The sequence below is a fragment of the Lepisma saccharinum genome, chromosome 2 (assembly GCF_977018435.1).
Source record: "Lepisma saccharinum chromosome 2, izLepSacc3.1, whole genome shotgun sequence".
NCBI classification, from domain to species: domain Eukaryota; kingdom Metazoa; phylum Arthropoda; class Insecta; order Zygentoma; family Lepismatidae; genus Lepisma; species Lepisma saccharinum.
In genome coordinates, this window is record NC_139230.1 from 120,916,997 (window position 1) to 120,932,988 (window position 15,992).

General features: G+C 36.2%; 1 protein-coding gene across 1 annotated transcript in view; it reads left to right on the forward strand.

Annotated features, from left to right (window-relative positions):
• The window catches only part of LOC145983616 (uncharacterized), a 113,520-nt gene that overhangs the window by 26,857 nt on the left and 70,671 nt on the right, over window positions 1–15,992 (forward strand). The window contains exon 3 of the mRNA XM_083116679.1: window positions 970–1,065. Coding sequence (XP_082972805.1) covers window positions 970–1,065 — 96 coding nt within the window. The remainder of the gene's footprint in view (window positions 1–969; window positions 1,066–15,992) is intronic.

The following is a 15,992-nucleotide window of genomic DNA, read 5'->3' on the forward strand; positions in this document are numbered from 1 at the left end:
TTGGATTTTTTTTAACCAAAGTAGTACTAATAGTACATTTTTAAAGATCTTCTTCAGGCAGTAAGACACAACTGAAATATGGTAAACTTCTTTTAAAAATCAGAAATACAAACTAAGAATCTTTAAATATAACTTACATATTATTTAATGAGTCGTTCTTTGTTTCCTCACTTCAAAATTTGTAGGCTGTAAATGTCAAGAGACGCATATAAAAAGTTGGTGCTTGAGTTGGGGCAGGGGGAAAAGAGGGTGTGCTAAACCACAATCCTGTCTATGGGTTTCTACCTACTAGCTCTTCGATACAATCGGCTTCAACATAAACAAATCTTAAAACAATAGTCATTTGCTCCATAAGTGTGAAATCTTTGGTGTAATCAATTGGTACAGCTAATTTGATAATTTGACTTTTTTTAATTAGCAATTTTGACATTGCACATTAATTATGCCAGTTAATTTTAAATTTTAGGACTCAGATTGTAATTGTGAATCTCATTTTGCTGCTATGTCTGAATGTTCTTGTAGTATTAATTATTGATGCAGTGTCATAACAAAATTGTAAAGTACACGTCCGCAAGAAACAATTTTGGGTCCGTCATTTACAGTCGGATTCTTCCGAAGAATTTTTTTGCAATATTTGTCATCAAAGTAAAATTTCCAGTTAATACAGAACAGTTTCCCGGGGCCACGTGGACGTTTTCCGGGGCCAGTGCCCCCGCGTGACCCCCCCTAATGACTTCCCTGAGTTTATGTAAAATGTTGAGTCATTGGAAAGACTTAAAGAAACCAAAACACTAATTTCATTGTAATAACTGATTATTGATTGCTCAGTTGACTGTGTCATCAGTAGTATTTCTGATTGTTCAAATTCTGCTATTAATATCACTCTAAACAGATTTAAGAGAAAGTAGTAAAATATATTGTACTTTATTGTATAAATGTGTAAATTATATATTTTTATTTCTCTTGTAGGTTCCAGTTGAAGCTAGATGTTGCTGTACTAGATATTCTTTGCAATTTAGTGGGACGGTGCAAGTCAACGAGCATCAACAAGCATGTGTCACTAAGGTAATTAGAATATATGTGTGACTTGATCATAAAAGAACTTTACAAGTCCTGGCATTTGGATGACAGGTCTTGACTTCACAGCTTGGGACTAATGACATAATAAGGAAGTGCGTATTACTCACTATCAAATATAAAAATATAAATACGTTAAATAGTATCAAAAATTCACAACTTACGTGAGTGAGTATAAATTTATCCTAACGACGTTTCGGAGGTCAATACTTCCTCCTTCTTCATTGGTTCTAGGGGTTCTTAGGCAACTGCAGGGGGCCTGTTTTTAACCTTTTCGTTTTTAATATGGGCTTTTTAAGAACACAGGAACTTTTACTTTGTTAAAGCTGGAAACTTTTATAAGTGTTTTTTACCCTTACCTTCAACCTATATTCCTATATAACACTTTTTTATTGAAACCATGTTTGGTTATTAGATATTTATGTGGACCTGAAGAAGGAGGAAGTATTGACCTCTGAAATGTTGTTTGGATAAATGTATACTCACTCATGTAAGTTGTGAATTTTTGATACTATCTAACGTATTTATATTGGGACTAATGATGTGATATAAAGGAAGGTCCACAAAACAACCTTACCGATTTAAGCACTTGTCATGAAATGACTTTGTCTATTCCTGATGCACAAAACTGTCAAGCTGTTGGAGTGATCTTAGTGCGGAGATCGTTAAATCTTCATTGGCCCCAAATTGATATCAAAACATCATAAAATTGATAAAAATATTTTCCTTCCCTCTTTCTGAATATGCTCTCCCACATATTTATAGTACACGTCAAATACCTCAGAGCTACGCTGACCCCTTCTCTCAAGCTTCAAATTCATAACAATATTTTGTTATGTATTTGATTGACATCTCGCCATCACTGTAAATGCCAACTAGTTCCTTATGAATCTATGCTGTAGACTAGTACCTGGCCTACAAAAATTCAGTTTACAGACCTCACTTTTGCAAGTGTTCACTACTTTCCCAAATCAGTTGAACAACCACTACACTGCTATTATTCATCCAAACAGGGAACCTGTCAAGAGAGTGGAACAGTATTAGCATACACACACGCACATGCAAATGCACAGACATACCAAATTTAATTACTCTACTATCCTATCAATCCATAAGATTATATTTTATTTAAAGCCTCTCTGACGCTTTATGTTGACCAGGGCATTCACTTGTTTACTTCAGTTGTCTCAACCTCTGTGGTATGTAAATAATGCACAGTGTTGTGCTATGCAAACTTCCTGATGTATTCAGGATATAGGAAGTTCCATCAGCTTATGTAGTCAGCTGTTTGCAATACAGGTAGTAAAAATCACGATTCGGCACGGAGGAAGGTCTCCATGGCCTGGGTGATATAGAGGTGAGACAGACTGAGAAGAGACTAACTTTGGTTTTGGATTGAGGAGAGAGAGGAGCTTAGAGAAAGGAGTTGAGGGAAAGTGAGGAGAGTCCTGGTCAACCTGCAACGAAGCCTAGAGAGGACTTAGTTTATTTTATCTTTCAAAATTATCATCACTCTTCAGATTCACCATCCATGATTCAGGTTGAAAGGTTCATAAAACCCAATGAGTGACCATTGTCTTTTCTAATTGTTAAGCTGTTTAGTTTTAGTTGTGCCTTTCACACTGCCAAGCGTTTAACTTGTCATGTTAATGACAAGTGCTCTCATCATTGAGGATGAAGGATGAATAAGTTACATCACCCATTGATTAATTGTGGAAGTGACTGGTTCTGATCCCCATCATTCTGTAGAATGATACGCTATAATTAGGAGGTAAATTATAACACTTGTAAATTCTAATTTTATTAACCAATGCACTTTGTATACATTGCTCTGTGATGTAAACAGTGTATTGATTTAGGGTTCCAATCAGGTAAGGTAAAAAATTGCCTTTATCTGACAGTCGTGTGAGTTATAGCTACAATTCTAAAACTCCAGGCACAACTTTTGATGTTTAATGGGAGACATATGATACAGTATCTCACAATGTAAACATTTATGTTACCATGAGTGTTTGTACCTACATTTGCATGTCCTGTGAATGTTTAGAAACAACTGAAGGCGCAGAGATAAAGTATGATAAATTTTAAGACCTTGCAATTTCTAGTATTAACACAATATAAATTCAGGGTGTCTACTGACCAGAAATTATACTTAAATATTATTTCTCAAACTTGAAAAACATGCAGCACCTATCAATTCAAATTGTATGAAATTTAGACATTCCTATAGATTCTGATATACATCATACATGTATCACACGCACACAGAAACAGAGTTTGCTTAATTTTATTTTTACCTAGCAAACCATGAATATTGGAAAATTTTGCAGTTTAGCAAGCTACTTAAAAATAATTTTCATTGTGCCCATTCTATGTATACACTCTCATAAATCAGGAAAGGTAATGGCTATATTTAGTGCAGAATGCACTATTCCATTTTGCAATAAAAAAAATCAGTACAAATAACTGTTAACTCTTTTTGGCATTCATTCATGCAATTTTTTCATGTCCATAAATTGATCTTCAATGTAGTTCACATAACTATTCATAATATTTTTAGTTGTTAAATATTAATAGCCATTCAATTTTTTAATAAGAATTATTATTTTCAGTTTTAGTTTGTGCAAATGACACCTTGAAATCACTGAAGTTTATTGGTAAACAAATAATACATATTGCTATAGAATTAACTGTGTTTTACATGCCCTTAATGTAATAGCATTTTTCCTCATATACTTAGAAGTGCGAGAAATGGCCACACATGCTGAAGCATCCAAATTTTTTAATTTAATCAATCTGTTATTTAGCATGGTAATACAAGTACTGTACTCTTCACAACATCTTATTTGTCCACCCTGAAGAAATTGAAAGACCTGCATTTGTAAATTTGGCAACATAGCACTTCAGAGTAAACAAATGGTATCCAACTTACCAACAGTTCCTCTTTGAAAATGAAAAAGCTCTTGTGATTTTTTTTTTATTCTTTCACATTCCTTGATGTTACGAAAACTAAACCAGGAATACAATACATAATTAAACAAAAATCGTTAGTTGAAATACGATTTGAAACACTGAACGGATTCTCCTCCACCTGGAGAGATCGACATCATAATGCAAAGCGGCAAATTTCTCTCAATTTTAGGTGAAATTTTAGTAAAGATACCCTGCACAATACCGTTCAAGTCTGCAAAATGCATCTTTTTCTTGACCTTTGGCAAAAATGGTTCAGAACTCTGTCACAATGTTTTCTTTTAACTGAGATCAACATGTTTTACAGAGTTTCTTGTTAGTAATCTCCTGGAGCAGTTGGTTAGATGGTCACCCTGTTTTACTTTTTTGTCAAGAACGAAACGTCGTAGGTTCAAATCCCATCCTCTTTTGATTCTTTTTCTTTTCCTTGTTATTTACTAAGTACGAAATGTTGTAATAATTACGTTCTTCTTAATGGTTCCCATAACTAATTTTTGTAGATGCAGAATAATCTAACACAGTTTCTTTTAGTGGTTTTTATTTTATTGTATCTGTGACATTTCATTCTGGTTAACCAGACCTTTTTCAAGCTACACCAAAATATACATACAACAACACAATCTCACATGGCAAGTCTCTCTACACTTCTGTGTTGTAATAATGTAATATAAGATTATATTAAATCACTGTAAATGTTTATGCAAACCATACCTCGTGGAATATTTCTGCTCATCTTCTTGATTTTTCAGTGATTGGCAGGAGATTTTTGGCAAGACCTTTTCATTCAGCTGTTAACACACATTAAGAATTTATATGTCATAAATATCCTTAAAAAGGATGTTGTAATCAAGGGCTCCGAGGTTTGATATCTGGTGGAGGCTCATGCCACAGTGGTTTGGATTCCACTTTAAACTGTAGGTCCAGTCCTGATTAGCCTATCTGTGCATTAAAGTGGACTTATAACAATGATACAAATATTTTCACAAACAGAATATTCTTTGTTGCTCATACTCTTCACTGCAGACCTAAAATATATGAGTGTGCCCTGAAAAGTAATGCCTCCTATTTTTTTTTTATGGTGTAAATGCATTTCGGATTTTGAGAAGCCATTCATTACACTTACCAGACTTTCCTGCTTCTCCATTGCAAGTATAAAATTTCTAGCACCATGAAATTATGAACCATAGTGAGGAAAATGGCAGCATGTAACCATACTATGTCAGTGCACTTGAAGCAGCGTGCAGTAATCGAGTTTCTAACTGCAGAAAATGTGCCCCCAATTAACATTCATCAGAGAATGGAGGCTTTTTTATGGAGATGAATGTGTAGATGTCAGTACTGTACGATGGTGGGCTGTTCGTCCCCAACTAGTGGTTGCATGACCTTGTAGTTGATGGTGGGGCTTGCATTCTTTGATGATTCGCTAGGATATACCAACAGTAGCATAGTTTTTTTTACCAGTAGGGTCTCCCATGTGAAGAAGGCTAGGAAGGAGTAGCCATATTAAGAAGCAACCTTCTTGTCAATGGCTCGAATGGCAGAAGAAGGTGGATTGCCATCTTGATGGCAGAGGAGGCAGACAAACCTAGAGGAGTAATACCTCTTAAAAATCCTTGGTCCATCTGGCTTTGGATGGTAGTACCTTGTAAAGATCCCTAGCCATGGTTATGGCAAAGACCTCAATGGCAGATGCTGCAGAGAAGGAGACCTTCAGTATGGCGCAGAGTCAACCCTCTCTCTTGGGGTTAAATAAAAGGGAACGCACTGCTTTGTTGTGAGGATGGATCCTCAAATGCTAAGGGAAGGACACCTTTACAGGAAACCCAGGGGCAGAAAGGGATCTGAATGCATGGCAAAGTCAACCTACCAAGGGCAGTACACCCTACACAAATCCTGGTCCTCCAAGTTCGGGGCTAGGCTAGAGGACAACCTCTTCCTGGAAAACAGAGAAGTTACGGAACCCTCAGAACCTCGGAATTGTGGTCAAAAATGGAACAAAACCAAGCAACTGATAAAGAAAATGAATATCGGAACATGGAATGTAAGAACATTATACAAACGTTGATTCCTACAAGCAGTAGAAGAACAACTAATAAAATATAATGTTGATATAGCAGCCCTACAAGAAACTAGATGGCCAGGAAAATGATTGTTTAAAACAAGAAAATACACAATGATGTACAGTGGCAAGGATAATGGTAGACATGAAACAGCTTTTGCAATCCACAACAAAGTAAGAGAGAATATATTAGACTTTACATATTGCAATGAAATACTAAAAACAAGATTCTTTAATCAGCATCAGCAATGAATAGAGACCAACAGAAGAAACAGATGAAGAATCCTAAGGCCATTTTTATACAGATTTAGAAAGGAGCTATGACTTTCAATGGGTAAATGACATAAAAATGATAGTAGGAGATACGAATACAAGAATTGGACAAGAAAGAGGGTATGGAGATGCAACTGGAAAATATAGTCTTCACAAAATAAATAATGATAATAGACAAAGGATGATAGATTTAGCAAGAAGCAAAAACATGAAAATAAGCTCAACTTGTTACCAACACAAAAATATACATAAAGTTACTTGGATTTCTCCAGACGGAAGCACTCACAATCAAATAGATAGATAAAAAGGGAGCAACCAATGTAAGTGACGTAAGAAGATATAGAGGAGCTTGTTGCGAATCAGTTCACCATTTAGTTAAAATCAAATACAACTGTAGAATAGCAAAACACAATGATAAACAAAAGAAGAAAACCAGAAAATATGATATTAATAGATTTCAGAGTACAGAAACATCAAAAAGATACAAAGAGGAGATTGAAAGGAAATTTGCTGAAAAAGAGGATTCATTTACATAATCCAACATTAAAACAAAATAGAAATGTATAAAGGAAGTCGTACATGAAGCAACACAGGAAGTAATATGATACATAGAAGAGATCAACCTAGGGAATGGTTTAATGATGATTGCAAGAAAACAATAACAGAAAGGAATGAATCTTACAAAAGATACATCAACAGACCCACAAGATACAAAAACATCAATATGAAGAGCTTGGAAGGGCTGCAGACAAAGTATGCAGAAAACGTAAGAGGCAATATTTGAATAATAAATTTTCCAAAATAGAAGAACAATTAAATGATGGAAATATAGGAGAATCCTGCATATGTGTAAAATAAATGAAGCATGGTTTTAATCCAAGGATAGATTTCTGTTATGACGAGAGAGGCAACCTGCTAAGCAATAACGAAGAAATCAAAACCAGGTGGAAATAATATTTCAATACTTTACTGAACCCAGCAAGAGAGTCTCGGGAAGAAGAAGAGTTGGATACAGAAGCAGGTGAAGATTCAAGAGAAGAAGAGACTACGACATTAGATGAAAATATAGCATCCACCCATAAATTAAGAAATAATAAGGCCCCAGGGCCAGATAACATAATGGCAGAAATGATGAAACAGGAATTAAACATAATATTTAGTCACATACATGAATTCGTAGTAGAAATATGGAAAACAGAAAACGTTTCAGAAAAATGGAAAATAGCAGCAATATGTTGTCCCATATATATAAAAGGGAGATAAACTGAACAGCCAGAACTACAGGGGAATTTCATTATTAAACTCAACCAGTAACAAGAACATATAATTAATTGATTGATTTGTTGCTTTAAGTCCACTTTATGCACAGGAAGTTTAATTGGGATGGGACTGGATCTACAGTTTAAAGTGGGATCCGAACCACTGTGCCATGTGCCTCTACCAGGTATTTAACCTGGAACCCCTTGATTACAAGGCGAAAGTACATATAACAACCTTAATGAAGCTGCAAAACAAGTACGATTATATATAAATACAAATAAATCAAAAGTGATGCTACAATCTAGGAAAAGAAGGAAAGATAATTTTAATTAAATTTGAAGAAAGTGAACCATTTAAATATACCTGGGCTAGGGTTATGACTTTTTGATTTTTTGTAGAATAATTGGTTTCTTGTGTCACAAATCGATGAACTTTTGTTCATAGTTGTATAGTTTTGTAAGAAAGTCACCCCCAACACAAAATTTCTAACATCGTATATAAGTAGTATATGGGACAATCCATGAGATCCGGGTGTGACAATCACATGATTCAAATCTAAATATTTTGTGAACAAAGACATTGAGCTCACCCATATCATCATTATAGTTTTAGAATGATTTTTACAACTTTTTTATCCTTCATATTTTTTGGGGGGAAATGTAGATTGCAACCTTCCATCTCATGTCTTTTATTCCAGTAAAACATTTTTATTTTTACTGTTATTTTTTTTTAAAAAAAAGTTCTGGGTGTGACCACTCAAAATTCCAGGTGTGACCTATGTGAATACCTCATTAATTAACTCCATTTAATACCATATTACTCACCTAATACTTTAACTGAACAATAACATGGGGAGAAAGAACCTCCTCAACTCATAAATTTTAATAAAAACCAAATTTATTTGTGAAAATTACAAATTTCTTGAGCATTGATTATACACTCAAGTCTTAATGCAAAAAATTACAACCTATCACATTTTCCACTTCTCTTTGTTAATCTCAATTCTTAAAGCCATTCAGGGACATGCAAATATCAAATTAGTAACTATTTAGTGTTCCACACTAAGCTAAAGCTTAAGTTTAAGTTTAATGGTGCTTAAATAGTATTTGGACTAATTTTACTTTTTGAGTGGTAGGATCACTTTGTCATGGATTGGCCCATATGCATTTTGCAAGTAGTAGTACTATGACTTTGTCGTACCTTCTAGAACTCTATTGAACCTTCTGGAACTTTATGGAACTTTCTAGACTCTTCTGGATGTTACAGAACTTTCTGGGGTCAGTGGTAATTGTTTTTTTAATGATCTCTGTTCCAATTAATAATGCCCTCTTGCTGACAGACAAGTCAGAGTCGTCTTAATGTAGTGTTGAAAGATGCCGGTAGGCAGTGCTGGCATCTACGGAGCACACCAACAAATAGCAGGACATCTGACAATATAGAGGATAACCCCCACCCCGCAGCAAGAAGGAGGAAGACAACATAAGGCAGCCCAGTAGTGGATGTGACTGTGACTTGAAACAGGAGGGAGAGAGCACTGTTGTGCAGACTATATTTGACAAACATTGTTCGCGTGCCACGTTGCGGAACAAAGGAACTTAAAAAATGAAGCTGTGTAATGTCATTTTGGGACGTCACAGTGTGGCGTGTTGTGTATAATTGTGCACTTATTCATTATTATGAAGTATGAACTATTCCGCAATAATTCAAATTGCCAAGTATCATTTGTAATCATAATGTCATATAAGAAAAGTGCTTCTTCTACCACTGAAAAGGACAAGAAGATCTGGACAAAGAATTTAGTATGATTTCAAGAATCACATAGGAAAGGAAGAATTGTTCCACTAGAAGAGCAATCACTGAAAAACTACACCACAATACCACACAAAATCCAAATTGAAGGTCACTATATGTTCCTTGGAGCATCTATGAAAGTAAAGAAAGAATGTGTGAAGGAAATCACGAAAGAAGTAACACATTTATGAGTAGTGGTTACATTTCCTTTAGGCCAAGGTCATTTTTTACCTCTTGAAAATTTTGATATTTCTATGAATTTTCATGGTTTTGGAATTCTAAAACCTAAAAAACAGGCATTCTCCTAGCTGTGGTTACAACCAACATTTCATGTTTTGAGAAAATATCGAGGTTTTTTTAGACCACTTTTTATGATCATGTTCGAAACCGACAATTTTCATAGCCAAAACAAAACCTTCCCTACCATTTTTTTTGTTTTTAGACTTTTGCGAAGAAAAAGTCGCAATTATTATGAAGTTGAGGTGAGTGACGGGACTTTTCCCATCTAGTTGCACATCATGCATAGTTGTGTGTAGCTGAGAGTAAGCCTCCATGTATGTATAGTTATATATATATATATATGTGTGTGTGTGTGTGTGTGTGTATGTATACATACACACACACACACACACACACCCCACACACACACAGGCTCACATCTTTGCTGGACCAGTGACGGGACTTTTCCCATCTGGTTACGCATCACACATATTTGTGCATGGTTGAGAGTGAGCTGGGGTATATATATATGTACACGGAGGCTCGCATCTTCGCTGGATCTGTGAGGGACACACACATGCACACACACTGACACAGACAGTAGAAACGGGAGGCATTTCGCTAGAAGGTCGAGACCAGAACAATTTCGTTTGGTGAAAAAAAATACAAGAAGGATTGTAATGTATTCGAATCAGTAATTTAAAATTTGTTTAATTTTTATTAATTAATGAACAACTGAAGAGAGAGCAAAAAAAAAGAGATGATATGCATTAAATCCAATTGGTACATTCTCAAAATGATGACGGATGTGGACCTATCTCAGAAACGATACAATGCTAGTTCTTCTCTGGAGATCACATGTAGGGATTGATTGGTTCTTTAATTTTATTTTACTCTTCTGACAGATTTTTATCGCATCAGTCTCTGTTGCAATAGCGGTTACATAAAAATTAATTTACTATTAGTTTTAGACACTGACAACAGTGATATATAAAATTACCAATCTTGGTAATTTGAACTCATTGAACTCTTGCCTTTGTTACAGTAATGCACTACATCACTGCTTAATATAATGGTGTGTGTGTGTGTGTGTGTGTGTGTGTGTGTGTGTGTTAGTATATCAAAATAATATTGTTGTTGTCAGTGAAGAGCATAAACAATACAATTTACTCTGATAAGTTTAATTTTCATTTTTCTGCACACATTTTCTTCGCTATCGATTTCACCACCCATCTGGCATGTACTGTCTTGCTGTAGGCTGCATGGTTCCTTCTTCTTCTGCTTGTGCTTGTGATGGCACCAGTTGATGTGGTCCTTGCACTTTCTGACATTCCGGTGCGTGTGTAGTGCTTCCTTCCTTTGCCGCGCATTGGGGTTTTGCCGTTGTGGGTGTCATTTCTCGGCCTTGTCATCTGCTTCTGTGGAAAGGCATTTGTTTGCATGTGTAGGCAGGCTTGTCTGTGAATGCTTAAGGCTCGGCTGGACCTTTTGCATGCAAATGGGCGAATTTTTTTCAAATTTCCCTCTCCATTCGAAAAACTTCTTGGTTATTTCAAAATATGAAACATTACATCAGCTTAGAATTCCTTCTAGAGCATTGACATGAATTTTCATGTAGTTTTCTTCCATTGTTGTCTAGATATTATCAATAGTTTTGTGATTACATAAGTCTATTAAACTTATTTCAAAATATGAAACATTACATCAGCTTAGAATTCCTTCTAGAGCATTGACGTGAATTTTCATGTAGTTTTCTTCCATTGTTGTCTAGATATTATCAATAGTTTTGTGATTATATAAGTCTGCATAGGTTTCTTTTGAGAACCTTTCCAAGGTGGATTATACTTGCATGACTATTTTGGCATAATCTATGTTATGGTTTTTGTCAATTAGGTGGCAGGAAAGACCTGTTCTTCTCCTCCCAAATCAGTGGTCAGCATCATGCTCCATAAGCCTATCATCAAATCAGCGCTTTGTCATACCTACATACTTGCTTCCACAAGTGGAGGTGATCATGTAGACACCACTTCTTGCATTGGGGTTGGTGTAATATCATTTGAAATGGGTTAGGTGGGAGGCTATGGAATGAGGGGGTTGATCTGCTATCTTAAAACTGTACTTGGTTAGAACTCTTTGAATTTTCTTGGTTAAGTCAAGGTGTCGGGGGAGGTCAATCAGTTTTTGTTTTATCCTTTCTTTTTGGTGGCGTTGCTGGGATCATTTTTCATTTGGAAGTGTCTAGGAGGTGGAGGAGTTCCTGTCAGCTGTACCCATTGCTGATGCCAATGGAGATGATATGATCCAATTCTGTCTGCAGGTCTTCAGGTTTTGTGGTGTTGATGGCTCTCTAGTAGAAGTAGATCCAAATGTTGTTTTTTGGCCATGCAAAGTGACCAGAAAGTTTGTGAATGTGTTACGTTCCGGGGTTTTGTTTCCTTTATACATTGGTCTTGAATTTGTCATTCTCCCTGCTTATTGTGAGATCTATGTAGTTTAGCATGTTGTCCTTTTCTTCCACTGGTATTGCAATGCCAAAAGTCCCGGGTTCGAATCCCTCTTGAGCTTTGTCGTTTGTGAATGTCTATTCAACAATTTCATCATTTCATCACTCATCCCCATCTTCGCAAATTAGCCAAGAGGCACAAAACATGAAGTAAAATAAACTAAATCAGTCAATCAATCTTCCTCTGATATAAAGTGGATGCTTGGGTGGGCCGAGTTAAACAATTGTACGGCTTCTTGTAATTTGCTTGTTATCATGAGTGTTCTTTGTGAGTGTCCCTCCATCAATTACATCATGTCATCATTCATCCTCATTTGTGAGTACCATTCCTCCTCTTCTTGAATTTAGCCTAATGTGTCTGAAAAGTGATTGGAAGTAAATAATCCCAAAATACAAATTCTTATCACTTCTGGCACTAGAAATGTACATTTGATATGCTTTTTAAATTCTAACATTTTGAATATAAAATGTGCCATAGCCCTCACACATGGTGATAAGTTTATACGCAGAAATTTTATTCACCTCCATTTGCATTTCTTTCCATGCTTATTACAAGTGTGCATTAAGCCTATTTTTTACTAGTTTCTTTATGCAGGGTGGCGACAGACGTTGAAAACCAGGAAAAGTCAGGGAATTTGAGAGGTCAAAAATGAGAAATGTCAGGGAATTTTGTCTTGATTGAAGTTTTTTTTTTTTTATGCGATGGAACGAATGTGCCAGGCGTTTGCTTTGAAATACTATGTTGTTATGAAGTGCTGCATGGAAATAGGACATCTTGTTGCTATATCTCGGCCTTGACCTTTAGGACCCTTTTATGCAGAACACAACCATGGCTCCAGAGACCAGTGATGGCAGGAGGAGAGAGCGGGGGGAGAAATTTCCGGAGGAGCAGAAAAATTGATAAGCCTCTAAATATTATGTGGAAAATTCATTGATTTATCATTTGTTCTTGTCTGCATGGGCGTAGTAAAGGGACAGAACTGTCAACAGATTGAGTGGATTAGGGGGGGCACTGTCCAATAGTTGTCATAGTATGGCATTTTGTCGGACATTCTGAAGGAACCTTGAAACAAATAAGGGTGCTATGCAATCCTGTAATTTGTAGAATGCCATGCCACAGCATGCACATTTTAAGCTCCATTGATGCATACAATTTTTGTCGGATATCGTAGTCCCATTAATGTTGAACTTTGACGAAATGTCTCACTACAACATGCAGCAAAAATCGTATGCATGGCAGTCTTGTGGAATTGATTTTTGTTGGATGTCTTCGGAGTGCAACATCTGACAAAAATTGCATGCATAAACATCCGAGTTTCTCTGGTGTGGTACCATATTTCATTGAACAAACTTTTTGGGTTTGTTTGTGCATGTGATTTTTGTCAAACTTTACAGTTCGATATTTGTCATTCTGCTAGATACGGCAAAAATGGCATGCATTGCTCTCTTGTGAATCAGATGTTTCTTGGATGTTCCAGTGTGACATTTTTTGTTGTTTACGATGTTTGTCGGATGAAACATCCAACAAAATTCGCATACATAACTTATTAGTCTGTTTCTGTTGCATCACTGCAAATATGCTGCTGGAATTTTATTACTCTTCTGGCTCATTTAACCTTATTTAATTTAGCAATGCATACGAAAGTTTTCTTTCATCATCCAGATGTAATACTGGTTTTGCACAACTTACAATGACATTGCACTTCGATATCAAGAAGAAACCAGCAAATCGGGACATAATATATGTTCAAGAATATTATCACGAAAAAGTGCAACAGAAACCTGTATTGGTAAATGTTAAATTTGACAAGTGCATACTCCCAACTTCAACACTACCATTGCAATTCACAACCCTCTCTGCCCTGTCTGTTTAAACTCGTGAGATATGGTTATTAATCTGTCACTGAGTTAAGTTAATCTCCAATGTTATGAAATAAAATTAAAATAATAATTATTTTAATATAATTACTCGAATAATTTCTCTGCCAGTCATGCTAAATGTTCACTTTTCATGTACTGATTTATACGAGGAACATCCAGAAAGTAAGTTCCAATTAGTAATAATAATAATCCTTTGCACAACAGCCCTGAAGGCCCTTGGCTTATCTACCGCCTGCCGGTCTCCCTCCCACATTTTCCTTCGTCACCTATAAGCGTGGAGATCTGCAACCAGTATTGGAATAGTCAGGGGGTTAGCCCTCAGTATCCACAGCCGTTATAGTAGGTTTCCAGGACTGGATTACACTTACTCATTCGAAGCTTCCCAATTTCCTCACAATGGTGGGTTGCCACCGGCCCTATACATAGGCCGAATAAATTCCGACCATAGCCGGATTCGAACCTACACCGTCGACCTTGATTTTTCTCAATCACGGTAACAGTGAAAAATGTTAATTGCTACGAAGTAGTGTTTATGTGCAGTGATCTCTGGACACATTTTTCACCCATTCAAAGTAGCGAAATAATGCAAATTTGGCATAAATGTGAATTGTTGGCATTTCTCACGAATTTAAAAAAATGTGCTTTAACAACGAAAAATACAGCGAAATCCAACATTCTTGTCTTTTTTAGGCTTAAAAAATAAAATATGCCATATTTGTGCACGTAGAACGTGCAAGTTTTCCAACATTTTATCCAAGAGAAAAAAGTAAAATGCATGTTATACATGAAATAATTCCAACAGGCACATTAAATCCCATATTTCCTATGATTTTTTCAACTTCTATCAGAACAATTTACATCACAGTGCAAAGTGGCGGGGTTCTGACAGGAGATCGATTGCTCACCTACCGCCACAGGGGAGTCGTAACATCAGCATTTATTGAGCTAAAAATAATGGAAAATAAATTCCTCAAAAATCAGTTCCAACATATTGAACTATCACGAAAATACATAGACGATGTGACCTACAATTTAAAATAATAGTTTAAAAAGCACAATGGAAGTATAAATTTTGGTAAATTTGGCAGAAAAAAAATGTTCTAAAATAAAAACGTAAATTTTGAGAAACTTATCAATGAAAAAGTAAAGAAAAATACACTGTGTGGCAATTTGAAATAGAGATTGATTTTTTCTCGGCAGGTGGTGCCACTGTGCAAGCTTGCTGTGGTGTAAACAAGTAACTGTATCTCACAAACAATCGACGCAGAGCTCGTTGACCTTGAGCGACATTGCTGCTTGTGGTGTTGTTGAATGTGGGCACGTCATGAAAGTGCGTCTTGATTTCAATATGGAACAAAGAGCAAACATCAAGGGAGCTCTTGGGTAAAACTGCTGCGGAAACGTTTGACATGTTGTATCAAGTCTATAGGGACAACTGTTTATCCTGTACGCGTGTATTCGAATGGCTCATGCGTTTCAGTAAAGGACGGGAGCCAATTGAACACGACGAGCATCCAGGTGTAGCAGGGACGGTGAGAACACCAAAATTGGTTGAGAATAGTGAGGATAATCATTACTGAAGACTGAAATTTCGGACAGACTGTTACTGCTGCATTTTATCTTGAGGTACTGAAACGTTTGGTGCAAGGAATAACACTGTGAGACCCAAGTATCGAGATGATGACAGCTGGCGTCTGCTTCATGACAGTGCCCCAAGTCACAAGACTGCGATTTCGAAGAACTTTTTGACCCTAAATCGACTCTGTGTGTTGTCACACCCTGCCTACTCACCGGGATCTGGCTTCGTGTGATTATTTAAATTATTTCCTAAACCAAAATCTGCACTGAAAGGTTACAACTTTTATGATGTACCAACAATCAAGAAGGCTATGACATGGATTTTAAAAAGTGTTTCACAAAACGAATTCCAGCAATCCTTCTATGCACTGGTAGGCATTG